This window comes from Mixophyes fleayi, chromosome 5, assembly GCF_038048845.1.
Source record: "Mixophyes fleayi isolate aMixFle1 chromosome 5, aMixFle1.hap1, whole genome shotgun sequence".
NCBI classification, from domain to species: Eukaryota; Metazoa; Chordata; class Amphibia; order Anura; family Limnodynastidae; genus Mixophyes; species Mixophyes fleayi.
Genome location: NC_134406.1, coordinates 61,353,903 through 61,375,012, shown reverse-complemented (window position 1 = coordinate 61,375,012; position 21,110 = coordinate 61,353,903). Strand labels below are relative to the sequence as shown.

General features: G+C 37.9%; 1 protein-coding gene and 1 long non-coding RNA gene across 7 annotated transcripts in view; one reads left to right on the top strand and one right to left on the bottom strand.

The window, feature by feature from the left end:
• LOC142158380 (uncharacterized) overlaps positions 1–10,166 on the top strand; it is a 72,120-nt gene extending 61,954 nt beyond the window's left edge. For both annotated transcript variants that reach the window (XR_012692762.1, XR_012692763.1), the window contains 2 exons: positions 4,571–4,611; positions 9,965–10,166. This is a non-coding gene — a long non-coding RNA (uncharacterized LOC142158380). The remainder of the gene's footprint in view (positions 1–4,570; positions 4,612–9,964) is intronic.
• Positions 1–21,110, bottom strand: part of CREB5 (cAMP responsive element binding protein 5) — a 390,366-nt gene that overhangs the window by 5,231 nt on the left and 364,025 nt on the right. For 4 of the 5 annotated variants that reach the window (XM_075212281.1, XM_075212280.1, XM_075212283.1 and 1 more), the window contains 2 exons: positions 10,042–10,269; positions 6,444–6,552 (listed from right to left, as the gene is read on the bottom strand). In XM_075212281.1, coding sequence (XP_075068382.1) covers positions 6,444–6,552; positions 10,042–10,269 — 337 coding nt within the window. Of the gene's footprint in view, positions 1–2,503; positions 2,540–6,443; positions 6,553–10,041; positions 10,270–21,110 lie in introns of all 5 variants that reach the window. The other variant, XM_075212282.1, reaches the window with a different exon arrangement.

Genomic DNA, 21,110 nt, shown 5'->3' with positions numbered 1-21,110 from the left:
CTTTTTCAAACCCGCAGGTTAGTAAATCTAGCCCTAAGACCCAGACAAATATTACAGTAGTCACAAGTGCTAACATTGCTGTTATATAGAGACTTTGGAGGATTTATCTCATCCTGCCTAGATAACTGAAGACTTCTCCAAGTTCCTCTACAGAAAAATGAAATTTAAAAAAGAAACAACTTCATTTAAAGGAAACATTTATTTTATATCCCTCAAAATTACAATATAACTGATTTGAATTTTTTTTTTTTTTCCTGCCTTATTTTGGGATCATAGAATATTTTAAAGTTGTGTTCACCATGAATTGTGTGCTGGAGAATTCAGCTGACCACATTCAAGTGAATTTGAAAAGATAATAGTCTGGGCTGTTATATCCCCCTCCCTTCTTTATTCTTTAATATGCATACAACATCCTCAGAACTGATGCACTATTGTGTGATGGGAAGAATGTTTCCCTTTGATTATAACATAACACTCTCTGAGCAATTCACAACTTCAAAAAGAAGCATTTTTCCATTAACCCCCGACATCAGCCTACGGGTACAAAAGTTCTCAAAAGGAATATTTCCAGTTCAATATTTTATAAAACATTGCTAAAATAATGTTACTTGTCCAGATTGTAACCTGGAACATTATGGGCTATGGTGTTACAAGCTTATAGTACAGGTCTGTCCAACCTGTGGTCCTCCAAGTGTTGGGAAACAACAAGCTCAGCATGTTTTTCCAGTAGATAGTCAGTCGCCAGCTAACAGGGCATGCTGGAAAGCCACAGGTTGGCCAGGCCTGTTGTAGTGTAATGATATGCTGGAAATATTTGTTATATAAAGGCATGGGGGAATTTTGATTTCAAGTCATAAAAGCTGCATCAGCATTTTTTTCACACGTAATCATGAGAGGTGTTATAAATTATATACTAATCCACATGCTGGATTGTAGGAGCCTTCAATAACAGCTGCTCACCTACTTATTATATAGAGAGTACACCTGCACTGAGATTAAACAATGGCAGCATTTAGCTCACTTACTTAGGTGTACTTCATCTCGCAAATTATATATATTGTGCCTAGAGGTGTTCCCATAAAGTGACAGGATACTTGTTATTTGTATTCCATGATATGGGATCTAATGTAATACTGTAAGACAGAGCAGTAAAAGTATACACTTTGGGCCTGATTCATTAAGGAATGTAAATGCCGATACGTGCTGTAGTTTGTGTTAAATCGCACTGCACATGCCTAGAACAGACCATACGCCAGTGAACGCCAGAACATCCAATTCATCTTTGAACGCAAAGGATCCTTATGACAGCCTACGACTTCATGAGCAGAATGTGTGGGGATAGGGCGTATGCACAAAGTCAATGTACAGCCAGGGGGAGTGCCAAGCTCGAGCGCACGCAGCATCGTCCAATTCAAGCTCTGAGCATCTCTAAGGTACGTTTTTTTCAGTCGTATCATTCGCACCAGCTACAATGCCAATTACTAGTGATGATAGTGGAGTATATATGCTACAACATGTGTCTGCAGTAGGAATAACTATAAAAAGGCATTTTATGTACAGTTGACATTAATAGCATCCTAGTAAATATATTTCATTAAGGAAAAAGAAAAATAACTTCTATTTTTTAAATGTTTTTTCCATTAATAACTATGGGCCTGATTCATTAAGGATCTTAACTTGAGAAACTTCTTATTTTAGTCTCCTGGACAAAACCATGTTTCAATGCAAGGGGTGAAGATTAGTTTTCTGTTTTGCACATAAGTTAAATACTGACTATTTTTTCATGTAACACACACATATCTACTTTAAATTTCAGTGTACAAATAAGCTATCAAGTATTTGTGTGCTACATGAAAAAACAGTCAGTATTTAACTTATGTGCAAAACAGAATACTAATTTGCACCCCTTGCATTGTAACATGGTTTTGTCCAGGAGATTGAAATAAGAAGTTTCTCAAGTTAAGATCCTTAATGAATCAGGACCTATATTATTAACAAGTGACAATAATTGAATACTTTTTTTCTTCCTGTGTTTTCTGCTAGGACTTTATATTCCACATATGTATTGTACGTATTGTGTCAGAGCAGAGTGTACCTAGACCCATATTCAACAAGAGACGTTTCTTCATATCCGCTTGTAGTTGAATACGGACGTGCGTATACAGAAAGTGACGTGCGTTCTTTAAAAATAACCGCACAATACGTTTATGTTGCGTGCTTTAATGAATCAGGCCTTTTACGTGTATAAATGGGTCTACCCAAAATATATATGTTATGTATATATGTATTTCATAGTGGATTATGTTGCTTCAATTATCTGCACATCAGAGTAAACCTGTTTAGTGTTAGAAAAGGGTTAACAGTAACACATCTGTCTATTATAATTTCATCTTACATTGCTCTGCTGGCCTAGAGGCAACATTGCCAATAATGGATAGGAAAACAAGAAGACCAAGGCTTTAAATAGGAAATGTGCTGTATCTTTAAAAGAAACTGAACTTACCATGCACTGGGCAGCTTTTGAGTAGCAGTACTCATCCTGCATAAAATGGAAAATTCATTTTAAGTGCTTTAAGCAGCTCTCCTGCACCTTTGCTTGGTGCCTTAAATAATGTTTGCAAGAAGGCCAAATATGACATCATACAATCCAGGTTTAGAGAGGAAGATGTGATTGGTCACTGCTGTAAAGATATTGTACTAATGGTATGTGTGAATGCTATGCACTTGTAACTCAAACAATAGGAGGTATTCTATAAATGTACTAGTAAAATACAAGAGTTATTACAGAAGATGATGCTGGTGATAAATCTGCTATAAAGTTACAGTAGCCAGTCTGTAAATCAGAGTGAGAAGACTGTTGCTCGATTGACCAGGCATGATGAGACATGTAGTTCCACAATGACTGGAGAGCCCAATGTTGTCCACTTTCACTTTAAATAGTAGTGCTGACTTACAGTAGAGGAATCCCCAAAATGTAGTCTGTGTTCCATTATTTAAAAATACTGTACATTAGAGAGCAGTGAGTCAGTTGCAAGCAGTGGTATCCAAGAGTTAAAGTGTGCATGTTGGTGGCATCAGAGGGCATTGCACAAACATGTCACATAAGGGATATACCATGTGACATGACATATGGATCACCAATAAGAATGAGCAATGTTATAGGGACACTGTCATTAAAAATGTATGCCTTTAAATATAGGACAGTGTCCTGTAATAACTACCATGTGTCAGTTTTGAGTAAGATCATTTGACATGTAAACTATAATATGTATGTGTAAAAATAAAAGGTATTTTTGCATGCTCCCTTTGCCTAGGAAAGAGAACATAGAACATTGCATGCGCTGTAATTCCCTGACTCAGCTTCAGTCAGGTCACATGATGATCGATGCTGTCTCTCAGGCAGCTTCCCCTGTGTCACACATGCTGGTGAGATAGGGGAGCTGTGACTTAGGTAGGAGGCTGTCTGCAAGAGAGCACAGATATTTATGCTGCCCAACTTCTAAGTCCTCTCCCGTGAAAAGGGAACATGGAAAAACGTAACCTAACAAGTTCTCTTTAATGTTAATCCCTGTGTTTCTTATAATCACACTTGGGGGTAAATGTATTAATTTCCGATTTCTGAAAGTTGCTGGAAATCGACGACTTTTTAGGGGGAATTTTAAGCAGCGATAGCTTGTAAAGGCAAACTTGCTTTTACACACCATCGCCGTTTTAAATCCCTCCTGCAAAGTTGTCGATTTCCAGCAACTTGCAGAAATCAGAACTTAATACATTTACCCATTGGGTGACATCTCCTGCTCCATTCGCTCAAGGGGCGTGCTGTACCCATTAGTGACAATACAGCTACCTGTTTTGAAGGGCAGTGAAAAGTGACAAGCTAATGTTGCTAAATGCAGAAAGCTATAGCAGTAGCGGCTGTACTTCCATCATGTAGGCATAATTATTGACTATACAAAGTGTAGAACATGTACAAAGATTAGCTGTGTAAAATATATACACATGACTTCAGGTCAAACTAACAGCAGTGCTACCATACAGCATGTGTATTTCACACTTGTAGATGTTGGTGATGTGGAAACCTTACCTAAATCTATATATAAGTGTAAACAATGTACAATTTTACTGACATTGTCCCTTTGCAAATGAAGTATCATTTCTTTAACAAGAATATAAGTGGTATAGCCGTTCCTGCTGATTACTCTGTGTCCAGCATAACAATTCCTCCCTTGAGACTTACTTCAATGAAAAGTTCTTAATGAAAATGCAAGTTGTTTAAGCTAAAACATTGATGGGTTGCATATCATGTTGTATTGTTGTTTTTGGGGGCTTTAAATTATTTTCTAATCAGATAACAGTAGTGTAAAGCTATGTTCCCCCATCACTGGCAATTTAGTTAAACGTTGCAATTTCACTAATTACTTTTGAAATGTCCGTTTCCCAACATCACAAGTATCTACATTTTCATCAGCAGAAAGAGCCGTACAACATATACATATATGAAAAATGCTACATTTAGCTTTAAGCAGTTATTGAATAGATGAAAAATAATGTGATTTTGTTTGTTTTCCAGAGTAAGGTAAACAATACACATGGAACACTGGAATCTGGATGGTAGGTTTTACAGACTAGGCTGAATAAACAGCCGCTAACTGTTAGTAACTGAGCAAATATGAATAGTGGGAGATGAAGAAATCCTTCTTTCTTTCTATGTGTCTGATGGTACAAGTCATACAATAAGTGATACAGGGAGTAGAGGAGCGCGATATGTGAGCAGTTAGACACCTGTCTGTGATGTCATGCTTTGACATTCTTGCACAGGAAGCAGGAAAGCAGATTAAAGAATTAGAAAAATAAAATCATATTAAGTCAAATTAAAATGCTGCTTTAGTGCAGTCCCTGTAAGACAAAGCCTCTTCCTTGTCTGTTGCTATAGAAGAGTTTGCTTCTATTCACATAAATGCATACAATGTTCTCCCAGCAGCTGAGAGGAAGACTCTGCAGATTCAGTATGTTATCCAGTACAAGGAGTAGATATTGCTATATGTAACTGTGGTAGCGAATGACTGGGGTGGGCATTTCTATTGAAACAATAGTTCAGAATTCAAAAAAGACAACTCTACTTGAGCATAGGTGAATACGTTAGAAGATTATTGGTCATACCCCCATATAATTTATTTACATGTAAAATGGACATATTATATATTATAAAATTGTTTAGCAGCGTTCTTCAGCCTCCTAAGTGACTACAGAAAGGGACTCTCAGGAGCTCACTCTGATTTGAACGCAAATTGCATTTTCGGCATATAATACGCTTATTTTTTTACAAACAAAGAACTAGTGCTGAAATTAGTAGTGTGCACATGCTCAGATGTAACATAACGTATTATACGCCAAATACGCAAACTGCATTCAACTCAGCATGAGCCCCTCAGTGATCATGTTGGTGTGTATACAACTAGTACAAAATAAGCAGCATATGTATATGAAGTATGTATGTATGTTTATATGTGAAATTGTGCCTTACATGTTCCCAGTCCTATCCCAACCTCATCCCACTGCAGAATGAATTGACTGCTGTCATCCCAGCTCCATTAATAGACTATAAATTCTGCCAAATGCAGAATTAGGGAGCACAGAGGAAAAATTATAATAGTGGCCCAAATACTACTTTGTTAAACATGAGGTGTATGACTAGGACCAGATATATACCGCTTGTGATTAGCAATAAATCTATTATAACAATGTGTCTGCTTTGTTTTTCTTCTGTATCTATTTCAATGAAAATTAATTACACAAAAAAACATGAAATGTTGATACATCAAATGTATCAAGATTTCCTAAGAGAACTGAAGATTAACATGGTTAGAATATGGGGAAAGCTCTGCTAGGACCTGGGGTAGATCGTTTTAGAGCTTGAGCCAAGTTTATGGTTAGGACAGCTTGGATTAATACCTGAATGCATGGTAAATCTATGGTTGAAGATTGGAGCAGGTTCAGATTTAGGCCTTCATGTGATCTTGAAGCTATGTAAGACTACTAGGTTGATGTTAGCATCCTTTATTCTTTATTCTTTTTACATTTTTTTAATTTGACCAATGAAATCAGACTGGTCAAGCCAAAATGCGTCTTGATTTATAGTAGAGCTGGGGGCAGAGAAACAAGGTCTTTTAGGGCTTCTGCTATCCAGACTATGTCATCAGGGACTGTAATGATGAGTCCCATGTCCTGGTAAGCCCAGAACAAATTTTGAGCCTGATCAATCTCTCTTTATTATATTAGTCTATCCCATCTGTAAATTCAAGGAGAGGCTCTCATATTACTGAAAATCCTAGTCTGAATATGCTTTATAAGGAACATATCCATGCTCTATCAAAAAGTCTGCAAGACAGTATCTAACAGGTATAAATGGGGAATATAGTACTGTAATAATATCAGGTACTTACTCAAGTATCCTTGTGACTCTTTCTGCATGGCCGTTATTGGACAGTCTTTATGTGTTAGCAAAAGCTGCTTGAGTTGTGCTACCTCGTTTTTCAACATGGACACCTCATTCTGAAAGAAAGTACATCAGGAAATATATCAAAAGAGTGTGGTGCTTCCCTTCTTCTTTATGCTGAGTGCAATTCTGACTACATGTCAGTTATATGCTATATAAGTACACTTTATTAAGGTGTTGCAGAATTGTATTATAATATTGTCTGAAGCTCTTCTCATGTTTAGAGCCCCACTAAAGTGCATGATGCACCTGCATACTAGTAAAATGCTGTAGGAATATTTATCTAAATTCGGTAGCTATATGAATGTAAACACAGAATTGTGTAGATATTCCAATGCTGACTGTGATTATTCAGTGCCAATTAATTCACGATAGCTTTGCACACTACAAGACATTAATTAAGATAATATAGGTTGTGTCTTAAATTACAACATCAGTTAATTATAGAATAGCGTACAAATTCATATTCAACACAAGTCAAGATAATTATTGTTTTCTAAAGTTGCTAAAGGGGACATGTCATTTACCAGATTGTGAGATAATATTAGGTTTTGAAATAAACAGGGCATGCATTAAAATTAATACAACACATTCTGAATTAAAGATTACTTAAACTATAGATACACACATGTTAAATACTTGGAAATGTAAAGGTTTATTCTACTTGTAGATAATTTGCCTAATCTATGGCGCTTATGTTCCCATAACCATTTACCAATTTAAGAAACCCACCTGGAACCTTTAGTTTACCAGACAATACCCGAAGGGATAGGTTTCCTTGGCAACCAGTGAATCAGTCATTGAACCATAACAAATACTTTTTAGTAGCTCTGGCTAGTGATCTAAACAAGCTAAGTGTGTATGTATGTGTATGTGTGTGTGTGTGTGTGTGTGTGTGTGTGTGTGTTTCATTTTATTGGAACATAAGAGTGCTAGATTAGACAAGTTAACTAAAAGTGAAAGTAACCAATGATGAACAAGTAAATTTAAGGAAGTGAATATTAATATATGAAAGCTTGATTATTACTAAACTAAAGAATTAAATAAGTACAATTATAAATGTAAGAACTCTGTTGAGCACACATTTTGTCCCACCTCCTTGCTGAGAGTTGCCATGTTAGGAGGACAGAGTTTTTCTACATTATATAGGGGGGTGATGTCATGATAATTACCTAATCAGGAATTAGGAGAAAAGAATATAATCATAGTATAATAATATATCAATGTGGACCTGATCCCTCCCATATATATCAACTGATTTAATATGTAAAGTCCATGTGTGTAAGTAAACCAGGGCTGAATGGATGCTGAAATAAACTCAGAAGTCTGGGTACCATCACCCAGCTGGTTCTTTATCCCAAGATAAGATCAGTCTGTAACCGTTTTTCTATGACCCCAGTCAGATGCTACACCTACTATAGTTGTGGTTTGTCCAAAGACATTGTGTTATCTCCTGTTGGGAAGATTCATGATAACAATACATTTATATACACAAAGATATATATATTGGTAACTAGCGGAAGCAGTCACATGACATGTGTCAACCATAGATACCAGTTGCTTAAGAAATATATATAAAAATGTATCTTCCCAAGTACTCCTGATGTTTATTGGATGTAATATCATATCTCTATTATGTTCCACAAGATTGATATCTGGATTATAGAATTCTTGACTAAAAGTGTCTTGGAACAACAAGGCACTAAAATCAGTGGTACACAGATTAGCATACACATACACCTCCCTTAGTGTGTGGGTGTGTGGGTGTGGGGGGGGAGCGGGGGGTTGAGCAAGAGAGAATGGATAAAATAATGTTATACATTATCAAAGATTTGGTGGTCAGTCTGCACTGAGGAAATGTCCAAACCTTCTAGCCACCCCCCAGGCAGCAGAATAGTGTAATTTTCCTGATATTATTATATATATTATTATTGTTCATTTTAAGAAAACAGTATTGTATGTGCATTTCTGTATGTCAATTTGTGGTTTTTATTCAATAATCAGTGTGACTTTTTACTATGTACATTTGGACCAGAGATAATTATTCTGACACCGGAACTGCCTTGGAATCTCCATGATATACTCAATAGTGTTGCTTTTGAAGGACCAAATTATATATGTAAAAAGCTGCTTCACTCGCCAGGCTGACTGTTTCTGTATCCTAGTTAGCTAGGAGCTTCATATGGTTTGAAGTATACTTTGCAGGTGCATATGGCAGTTGTTAATACTCTTAACCTTTAACCTTTACCACTTAAAATAAAGACTTGGAGATACTATCTGAGCCTAGAGCCTACAGCTCAGTGTTGATATAACTCCATCCAGGCCATGTGTTTTTAACCTTTAGGTAAAGTGCGACATGGCGACCCTTTAAATAAAAGATTAACATTTCCAAACATGGCCATTTGTGAATGGAAACCACGTTTGTTGTAATGAGACACACCTGCATATTTAGCATACTCTCTACTTATGGCAATTTTGATCTTAAAGTAAAACTGTTACACAAGTTTTACACACATTGAAGGCAAACATTTTGTGTGCTTAATCAGTATTCATGAGAATGCAGACGATCAATTCACTAGGAAGCAGTGACATCACTGAGTCATTAGGGACTTTTGTGGTAAAATTCATGCCTCTGTGATGTCACAGGATCCTAGTGAACGCATAGGCGACACTCTCATGAATATTGATTCAACCTACAAAATGTCTGCCTGCACCACGTGGAGTCGACAGGAAGACTGTCTCCTTGATTTACTGGATACATAGAACACTGCATGCTTTGGCTCACGTGTGAATGTGCACGAGCAAACGTCTCAGACATACACAGTCACATGGTAGGGGGAGACAAAGGGAAATATATGTGGTGAAGCTGCTGTGTCTGTATGTGTATAATTGTGTCTCTATGTCTACACCATAGTATTCTGCTGACAACATCTATTTGTGTCCTATAATTTTATATTTGGTTAAAACTTTTTAAAATTATTGATTAAGACAATGTTTTGCAAAATAATCCCCCCCCCTCCCCAGAAAAATAGAGAAAAAAAATATTATAAAACAATTAAACAAAAACTAAAATTTTGCATGATGATTTTAATTAACATCTTTGGCAAGAACAGTTTATACAAACTGCCATATAGTAACAGACTTAAATAATATAATACCATTTCGTTCCTTATATGTTATGTTTAAAGTGAAAGTTTTTGGCAAGAATCTTTTTCATAACAAGAAAAAAGACAAAGTTTATTACCTCAATATCCTTAATAACTCGTGTTGGATAAATGTTTTAATAAAAAAATCAAAGTCATGTTATGCACAAGCTAGACTTGTGGACTTATTTAACTACATTTTTATGAATCTTTTACTTATGCAGAGTTCCTTTTGGCATACATTGACATGAAGTGTTTGTATAAGAAGGACCTCAATCATTATGTCTGTGTTTTCATTATTAATCTAATGTGTCTTGCTTTGCAGGCAGGTTGTGTATGATGGAGCTGTAGAGAAATGCTTGGGCTATAAACAGTGGCTCTCTGAGGCCCTACAGTACACACCTGAAGCTGCATGTTTGTCTGGGTGAGTTCCTCTGCTTTCTTTTCCAGTGACATCACCCAGACCTTCCTTTTCTGTCTGCACCGGGTGGCAGCTGCTCGGTTCCTTTCCAGAAACTTTCGCCGCCTTTCGTCTGGATCCTCGTCCACCACCCGCCTGCGTCGGCCTCCCGTGGGCTGAGGGGGCTGTATTGTCTGAGTGGGCTGCATTTGCTGTGCTGCTGGTGAGAGCTGGATGGAGAAGAAAGGCTAATTGACTCTCTAAATCACTAAAAACAGACATCTGAAATGTAAAAACACTAATGTCAGCCAAAATATCATTCAAATAACTTCTCTATATTTCTTAACCTCTCGTGCTGATATATACAATTATCTGTGACTTCAGCAAATACTGCTCAAAATGGAATAAAGGAGATGCACATACAGTCATTAAAAATAGGTCTTCTCTCTTTTTCTGTCACATTTGGTCATTTGCAATGTTCGTCATTGTGGTGAGTGGTGGATTAAAACTTCTTTTGTGCAAAACTTGAGCCATGTACATCATTTTTACCATGTTTTGTGTGTGATCAGCCTCTGAAACTCTCCTATACCACTCACAGCATTACTGAAAAGACACCTCACATTTAATAGAATCCTCAGGTCCAATATATTACTGGTGAAGAACAAACTTGCATCAGTGTATTTTATTGTAAAAGCTTTTGTCTCGCTCACAGACTGGGCTACAGACCCCACCATACCTATTGTGTCCACCACCAATATAGCTAATTTTTTTTGTTCTCTCTTCACTTTTTTTATTCAATTTCTATCAGTAATCAACTCTGAACGTGCCCAAACACACAGCAATTTTGACGACCACTTAGGGCATTTTTTACAGCGAGCTGGTCACAGCATATATGAATCCCCCAAAAAACGATCCCCATTAACATCTGATTGGCATCGTGAATCAATCCAGTTGGACGATGACCAGCTGGCTATGTGTAAGGTCATTGTCTGGCCATGTCAGATTTGGACATTTGGTCCGAGAGCTAAAAGACCATATCCTTCTGATTAGACAACATACAAATCTTACAGACATCCGGCCGCTCACCGGAGTCACCAAACAACGAAATCAACCTGTGTTTTGCCAGCTAGAGCCACATACTAAATTGTTTCATGCAGTAGCATGTGCTTTACAAAACAGATTAACCACAATATTATGGGGAAGATATTGCAGTGTTAATTTCTATTATTTTCTATACAGTTAAGCATTTGGAAATAAGACTATGTAACACAAATATATATTTAATAGTTCTCACGCTTTTATAATAAAGATTAGAATTAAATTATCCCGTTCTTTACTATAATATCTCTTTTCACTGTCTGAATTGTAACAGTTATATTTTCATGTTTAATGCACACAATAAATGCTGCTTACATATTTAAATTCATATGTAAAGGAAACCTGAAATGGGTAATATTTGTCTTTAAGCTCAGGCTGCCGTCCTGATCGTTAAAGTAAGGAGAGCATAGTGCCCATCCAATGTAACAGTACAGCTTTAGCAGCGTAAAACATCAGCATCTCAATAACAGTATTATTATTATTATGTATTTATATAGTGGCAGCATACTAGGCAGCTCTTTACAATTGGGAATAAGAGTGGGGATTAGCAGAGACAGAGGTAAGAGGGTCCTGCTCACATATCTGTGTATAAATTGAGATACTAGTACACTTCCAGACAAAATGACAGAGGTTCCTAGCTCTCAATACTTTGAGGTAAAACAATGATTCAGGGTGACAAGTTCACTTTGGGGCAGATTCATTTGGCCGTAATGTTCCTGAGAACATCGCGGCCGTGCTTTATTACTGTCTATACGGTAAAGAGTAACCCTTACTGTTGCTCACACCTCTATGGGGCGCAAACAAAAGTGAGCGGAACTTGCGCTAATAAAAATCACGGCATAGTGTCTCACGGCCGTTTTGAGACATACGCAGCAATTTTTTTAGAATTGAATCTGCTCCTTTATGTCTATGGGTTATTTACTCAACTGCAAATACTTGCACCTGACACAATTATGCAAGAAACATTGGTTCATACAATCAATAATAATTAATGCTGTTACCATAATTAGTTATTATTATTATTATTATTATTATTTATTTTGCTTTTCCATAGGAAAAAAACAATACTCCTAACCAAATATAACATAGTGCTTCAACCTATATATAAACCTAAAATTAATGTAATACGGCACATTTAAAGGATATAAAGAGGTACATAAAATATTATAATAGTGGTGATTTCCTTAACATGCTGAGTCACAGAGAGCAGCACGAGAAGTGATGATGTGTAAATTGATACCCGACAGACACAAGAGGTTATGTTCCCTTAAATGTAATCTAATGAGAGCTACACCCCAAATGGTGTGATAACAATGTACTGTGCAGTGCAGACCTGCACGATAGATTTTTCTTTTAACACTGTTATCTTCATAGTGCATTTCAGGGGGAGCAGCAGTTATAATACTGCACTACTGTTTTTTAAACAAAGGGCTTAATTTATAGTTAGGAGCAAATCCAACTAAAGGGTGCAAACTGACATTTACATTGCAATGCAAGGCAGGGGCGGATCTAGGCAACTGCTCTACAGGGGCGATTTTAGGGGGGAGGCGATTTAGGCCCCGCCCCCTTTCTAATTTCTAAGGCTGCTGACGGCTGCACAGTATGTGCAGGTCCGCTCGGCAGTGGCAGTGTGCTGTCCCGCTGCTCTGATTGTGTTTAAAACACAATCAGAGCAGCCGGGCAGCACACTGTCAATTCTGAACGGACCTGCACAGTGTGCAGCCGTCAGCAGCAAGTCCCTGCTAGGGGAGGCGATCGCCCCCCCCCCTGGATCCGCCACTGATGCAAGGGGTGCAAATGCAATTTTATTCATATTGCATGCAGGTAAAATAGTGCCTGCAGTTACATTTAGCACACAAATACTGGGCAGCTTTACTATTGCACTGCAATTTAGAGTTGAGCTAGGGTGCACCCCCTCCCAATTCTAAAACCATTATAACATTTTAAATTCCCCCACTCCCGCAGCGCAACATGATTTTGTCAACGTGCAACATTGCCCTTTCTAGTTGGCTTTACTCCTACCTGAAAAGGAAGTGCAGAGTGTGTTCTAGTACGTGGAATGGGTTTGTGTCTGATTCCAATGCACCATGTAAGTTACATTCTGATTGTAGTTTATAAAGTGCTAATTCCACTTCTGAGGTTGCTAGGCATAGGTACAATCAAGATTGTAGTACAGAGTTTATGTTTATAACTGGGAACAAAACTCTAGACCTCAACCCAAAATGTGCCTCTAAATGCCCTTGTCCTTTAATTTTTAAGAAAATGACAGGACCTGGAGGCATGAGTCCACAGGCAGATTGTTTGCACAAAGGATTTGACATTCCATTGTGACATATGCAATGTAATTTTTATCTACAGCCTACACTACAAAATGTTATTTTGCATAGTACAGGGATGATGTCACAACTGCCCAATTATAAGTGATAGAATAGAAGCTCTATGATTGAAGGAGCATAATTCATTGAAAATTATATCTGTCCAAGTATGGTATGCTAATTGTTGCAACCTTTGGTAAAATGAATGGTTACAATACAAAATATCCTGCCTCAAAACACAACTTGTCACATGTCTGTAAGTCTGCAGAATCTGTAAGCTTTGTTTACACAACTAGAGGTAGTTTCCCATGTGCTGTAGATACTACATCACAAATCATGTTGTTTCTGTTTTAACCTCTTAATGCAGACACTTAGGCTTGGCATAAGCGTAGCAAATGTTGAAAGGTGTAGCCATTGGCACCTACATGATTTCTGACATGCAGTCTCTGGTAAGGAGCGGATTTGTAATAGGGCTTTTACATTGAAGAGATTCACATTGATCAAATGTGTCATTACATTAAACCTGTAAAACTAAGTGCTGCCCTTGGGAATCTGACAAGGTGTGTGGAAATTAGATGGCACATGAGTGGCATACAGATTTAGATTTACCCAGGGTCATGTGATCACTTGGCAACACTCAAGCCTCTGCCAGTGAATATTTAACACCTATGATGATAGATGATATAATATAAAGAAAATACTTGTAGCTAGGAAGCTGAATGATTTTAGAGTTTCCACCAACATACAGCATACTTGTCACACGTGGTGAAAAAAAATGGTCAATATTTTATTTATGTTTTATAAATAGAGAAATATAAAGTCACCAGCTATACTTGTGACAGTTACTGTTGTGTTAAATAGTATAATAGGGGCATCACAAGTCATCTTGCATATCTGTGCCCTTTAACATGCTGGAACTTGCAAAACATACCAGAAACATTTGGTAAGATTATGAACAATCTGCTGCACTGCACTTATTAGAATACAAAGTTTAACAATTAAAATACACAGGGGCATATTCAATTGTCCTGTTTCCGCGCCGCGTTAAAACTACTACCGTTATTACGGTAATAGTTAGCTGGATTTCAGCTCACGGCAGGGGCGGATCTAGAAAACTACTGTACCCGGGGCGATTTAGGGGGGGGGGGGATTTAGGCCCCGCCCCTTTCTAACAGTTTAGGCTGCCGACGGCTGCACAGTATGTGCAGGTCCGTCCAGCCGTGACAGGCAGGGACAGTGTTCTGCCCCGCTGCTCTGATTGTGTGTTAAACACAATCAGAGCAGCCGGGCAGAACACTGTCCCTGACTGTCACGGCTGGACGGACCTGCACATACTGTGCAGCCGTCGGCAGCAAGTGTCTGCTAGGGGGGGCGATCGCCCCGATCGCCCCGCCCCCCCTTGATCCGCCACACAGCTCAGGGAGCTGCGAGCTGAAATCCAGCGAGAAAACTACTGTAATAACGTTTTTTCTGCTCACTATCACCATAATAACGGTAATAGTGCGCAGACCGCGAGATTTCCGGTGTTTCTGCCGACAATTGAATATGCCCCACAGATTCTGTTTCTAAAATGTTGGTTTTATAGTATACAGTTACATAATTCAGAACAATATATATTTAGGTATTTGGTAATTTAAAACACATATGTATAATTTTCATTTGTTTGTTTTATCTGTTAACTGAGCCAGATTTTAAGGAACCAGAGTTTGCAGATTTCACGCCAAATGTCTTTGATCCGAATAATATAACTGTTTTCGTTTTTATATTTTTCAAGTGCCCAGTACCAGTTCTAGTGACTGGTGACTCATAGCTAAAGATTAAGGGCCTGATTCATTAAGGCACGCAAAACTAATGTACTGTGTGGTTTTTTTTTTTTAAACTAAACTTGCGTAAATTAGGCATACGCACTTACGTATTCAACAAGGAGCGGATGTAAAGATACGTCTGTTGTTAAATACGGATCTAGGTGTGCTCTGCTGTAACAGACACTGCAGAATACGTCCAATATATATGTCAAATATAAAGTCCCATAAGAAAGCACAGAAAAAAATGTAATAAAAAATATTAATGTCACCTGTTAATAATATAGGGTCTGATTCATTAAGAAAAGTTAAGCAAAATATTGAGTAAGTTTTCTTACTAAATTTTTCTGGACAAATCCATGTTGCAATGCAAAGGGTGCAAATTAGTTTATTATTTTGCACATAAGGAAGATACTGTCTGTTTTTTCATGTAGCACACAAATTCATGATAGCTTATGTGTACACTGAAATTTTAAGTTGATCTATGACATGCCCTACCCTAAATATAAATCTGCCATCACATTTTAAATTTACCTCCCCCTCCAATGCAACATGGATTTGACTTACTTACTTTTGCTTAACTTTCCTTAATGAATCTGGCCCATAGTCATTAATGACTAAACATTAAAAAAAATAGTTTCCCTCCTCCTTCCATAAAATACATTTATTAGGATGTTGTAAATGTCTCCTGTACATAAAATGCATTTTTACAGTTGCTCCTGATACAAACACATGTTTTAGCATACATCAACCATCATCACTAGTAATCAGCACTTACACCTTAAAGATGCTCAAAGCTTGAATCGGACAGTGGTGTGTGCGCTCAAGCTTGGCACGCCCTTACTGTACATTGACTACATGCATACACCCATTCCTCTGCCCATGAAATCGTAGGCTATAGTAAGATTCCTTTGTGCGCCAATATTAATAGGATACATTTGTGCTCTCTGGCATATAGTTAATTTCTGGACTCGCACAGAGTAATTTAACTCAAAATATGGCATGAATCGGCAATTGTGTTCCTTGATGAATCAGGCCCTAAGTGAAGAATACACGCTGTCTTGTAACATCTTTGACTAGGTTACATTACTATGGATAGCTGCTTACCTATTGCATAGTTGCCTAGGACTCCAGAATTTCTGGGAGTTCTCCCGGACTCCCGGGATAGCAGAGCAAAATCCCGGTTACTAAAGACATCTATATTAAAGTGTCAGGGGGCAGGGCTTATGACGTGAATCGCACATCATCATGACCCCGCTCCCTGCTGTAATTGTACAACAACAGTAATTCATGCTCTTATCATCTCCCACGTTGACTATTGCAATTCCCTCCTTACTGGCCTTCCCAAAAACAGACTGAAACCCCTACAATCTATTTTGCACGCTGCGGCAAGATTGATTTTCCTTGCAAATCGTTATTCCTCTGTTGAATCACTCTGTATGTCTCTACACTGGTTGCCTGTTTTCTACCGAATCCAATATAAAATACTCTTACTAACCTACAAGGCCATCAACAAAGCTGCACCAACATACATCTCCTCTCTTGTCTCAAAATATCTCCCAACTCGGCAACTCCGTTCTGCACAAGATCTTCTTCTCTCATCCACACTCATTACATCCTCCCATTCCCGATTACAGGACTTTTTCCGGGCTGCGCCTACTCTATGGAATTCTCTCCCTCGCACAATAAGACTCTCCTCTAGTCTACAAGCTTTCAAACGTTCTCTGAAAACCCACCTCTTCAGACAAGCTTATAATATTCCTCAACCACCATCTTAACCTCAGTACATTACCTTATAACCACCTGTTATACAACTACCCCTTGATCACCATTGTTGTGTGACAGGTCATTTAGCTTATGAGTCACTTTTACCTCTGCAATCTGGCTGGGCCGACTGCAAATGTAGACTTAACCTCATGTGTCAAACTCCCATTGTCCCATAGATTGTAAGCTTGCGAGCAGGGCCTTCTCACCTCTTTGTCTGTTTTACCCAGTTTGTTTATTAGTTTACTATGTTTGTCCCCAATTGTAAAGCGCTACGGAATATGTTGGCGCTATATAAATAAATGATGATGATGTTGGTGATTTAGGGGGCAGGGCCTAATGATGCACCCCCGACAGCCCCACCCCCAATACGTCCACCTCCCTCCGATCTCCCAGACCACCTCTCAAGTATGACCTATTGTGCAACCTGATTCCCTTACATGAAGGATTTGCTATATTAAGGAATGTCTTCTACATGCAGGATCCACTACACTGTCTATATTACTACTATATGAGGATTTCCCCACCAACACTATTAGAATACTTTTTATATCCGCTATTAGGCAATGACTAACTAAAGATCTAATGATTACTACTGATCTGCTGCTCTAAAAACTAAAAATGGTCACTGATTACATTATAGAGTGCAGAGGAACTCATTTTATTGGAGTACTATATTGAAGTTTCATATTTTATTGTCGCTTGCATAGGACACAAAGCTGTCCTCTGGATACAGTTATATGTAATGTAATCTGTGCTGTTTCCCAGAGCTACAGAAATAACCAGGTCTACCTCATTCTATGAATGATGGGCAATAGACCACCGTGGTCCTGTGTGCAGCCCTACGCTCGTAGTCACCTGGGGATCACCAGCGATCCCCAGATCCTTCCTGACTTATTGTCAGATCTGTTTGTTATAGATTGTAACACGTGTTTGACATGCGTGTGACTATGTAAATACAGATAGATATCTCTTTCTTTGAATAAATGTATAGTTTTAACTTATAACACAGATTATGGGTAAGGAGTGGCCCTTTTCAAGGTTAGAGGGCCGCCCATGAGGCTACTGAAGTGTATCAGGTTGACTATAATTGATATAAATATATGTCATGACATATGGAAATAATCTAGAGAGGAAAGCAATGTATTTGGTAAAAGTTGCAGTAGGATTAGTACAAGCAAATAAATTAAGGTTATTTGAAGGTAAATGGTTTTTTTTAAAACATGGGCATTCTCTCACGGACAGTTGTTCTTTAATACTAAAGATATTAGACATATGTACAAATGTACTAAACGATCATCTCTGATATGACATCTAGAAAACATTAAAATACTAGTTGTGTAACCATTAATAAAACATAACCCTGCCTATCATCACTGTTACTATAAAGTGCTGTGTTCGTTTTTCCAGGCTGTTCATGTCAAAGCTGCACCTGTAATGGCTGTTCTGATTTTTATCTTTTTCGTAATGAGGGCAGCAAATGAATAGGCTCAAAGACTAAATGTGAACATTTCAGCGTGGCTGTCACATAAAAGACAGTCTGTTAATTTGTACATAGAGTATAGCACAAATTTTTAGAGGATTCGGAGGTCTGTAATTTATGTGTCTGCAGTTTGTGTTTGTAACACATCTGCTGTCTGACTAGAAATGCAGCCAAAAAAAAGATTACCTTAATGTATTTACTACACAGATGAGCATTTATGAGCTTGATTTAAACACACCTTTTCTTTACACATATATAGAACACCAGACAACAAGTGTACTCTAGACGCGAAGGTCACACGCATCTGAAAGCAGTCTTGTGTTTTCCTTCAATGGTTATTTAAAGCAAAGTACAGTAATTTGAGGCATAATTGATGTCTCCTGACGTCAAAAAGGGTAATTATTAATTAAATATGTTTTTGGCTGGGAACAATTGTTGTGCCTGTAGAAAGATGGCTTGCAACAATGTTTTAAGTATTTCCTATAATTGATCTACAAAGATGAGCAAATATACCAATTTGGCAGAAGGGTCATTTATTTATTGAGACTGTTTAAAATCAAGTACTCAAAGCAGCAAAGATCTTGGTTCAGATGCGTCTTTTGAAGTCTTATTTACATTTTAAGTTTTAAGAGCATAATTAATGTTTTTTTGGCCATATCATTTAACATGTTTCATTTATTCACTAAATGTCTGGTACTTTTGACTGTTTTTTTTGCACAATTTATTGGTTGCAAAATCGTAATTAACAAAAACTAACAAGAATGCAAATCAGATTTTTCATATATTAAATATGGCAGTCTGGCAAACTAAAGCACAAAAAAATGTTACTGAAGATAATATTTCAATAATAATATAACAACCAAAAGGAAATGATTATAAAAAGCAAAAAGAGCATAAAATCCAATATATTACTGTATATTAATTAAAACAAGAGACCATTACTCAATGCAGGGTAAGCGGGTGCAGCTTGCATTTTAGATGGGCTATTTTGATGATATTGTAAAAATCGCGGAGCAACAGTTCGATCAACATTTTGTGACATACGGAGATTAAAAAAACATCAACAGTATCCATAAAACCACGCCAATGGAAAAACACACTAACTATGGCATTCCTGGCACTCCCTCGTTGTTGCACACATGAGACTGATTTCAACCAATGATGGGCAACATGCCCAGCGGCAGGGCAAACCTTCACATGTTATAAAGCAGAGAATAAAACTGAACATAATGAACGCAGAGGGCTTCCACATGCCATGACCTCCTCTGCACATTGCAGGGAAGTCACGCACCATATTTAGGGGGAGGTTGTGCCGTCTGCACCACAAGGGTCCCCCTCCCTCCTCCACAGGTTCCAGACTTAGCGACAAAGAAAGATAGGGCAGGACCTATCATATATATATATATATATATATATATATATATATATATATATATATATATATATATATATATATAAAATGTGTCCTACAGCATGCATACTGTGTCTATTTGGAAGGCAAACCCAACTGTTGGACTTCCTCATCCCAACCAAATTATTCTCCTCTAGCCCTAATTTAGAGTTGATAGAACTGTTATTTAAAGCCAGACACAAGTAAAATACACATACTGCATGGCATAAAGGATAATTTCACCCAAAGCTGAAAATTCAATATTGTAAGCTAGACCTTGTCCCAAAAATATGACTTACTTGAGATACAATGCTCAGACTACCTTTCAGTGCTGCTGTTGGTGGACAAAGCGCTACCTCTCTGATAAAGAACGGTGTGGTAGATATTGTGCGACTCTCCACATTACAGAAGATTACAGGAGCATGCAGGAGCAAGCTGTGCATTGCTGGGCAAGCATAAGATGCCTGGGGATGCGCCGGATAGTCATCATCATCATCATCACCATTTATTTATATAGCGCCACTGATTCTGCAGCGCTGTACAGAGAACTCATTCACATCAGTCCCTGCCCCATTGGAGCTTACAGTCTAAATTCCCTAACATACACACAGACAGACATAGAGAGACTAGGGTAAATTTTTGATAGCAGCCAATTAACCTACTAGTATATTTTTGGAGTGTGGGAGGAAACCGGAGCAGCCGGAGGAAACCCACACAAACACAGGGAGAACATACAAACTCCACACAGATAAGGCCATGGTCGGGAATTGAACTCATGACCCCAGCGCTGCGAGACAGAAGTGCTAACCACTTCGCCACCGTGCTACCACCCAAGGTAAGTAATATTTTGATGCCAGGTATTACATAGAATATGCCACCCTAAACTCAATATTCTGTAGTGGGTGGAATTATACTTTCATTGTAACTAGTGAAGATGTGTGTTGCATTGAAAAACTGGCAGGCATGCAGAATCAGCTTCAACTAATAGCAATGAAGCATTCAGACCATATATATATATTATACATGCCTGGCACAGAACCATACACCCATGCACCAAAACATTCTTTTCATTTGCTTGTCCTGTCCAGAGTCTTGGAGGCATTATTCAAAGACAACCCACGTCATCAAGATGTATCCTGTCTACTTTCCACTCTATACCCCCATTATTAAGACATTTCTTAATGTACCCGATATGTATCTTTACCTTCATCTGTTTAGC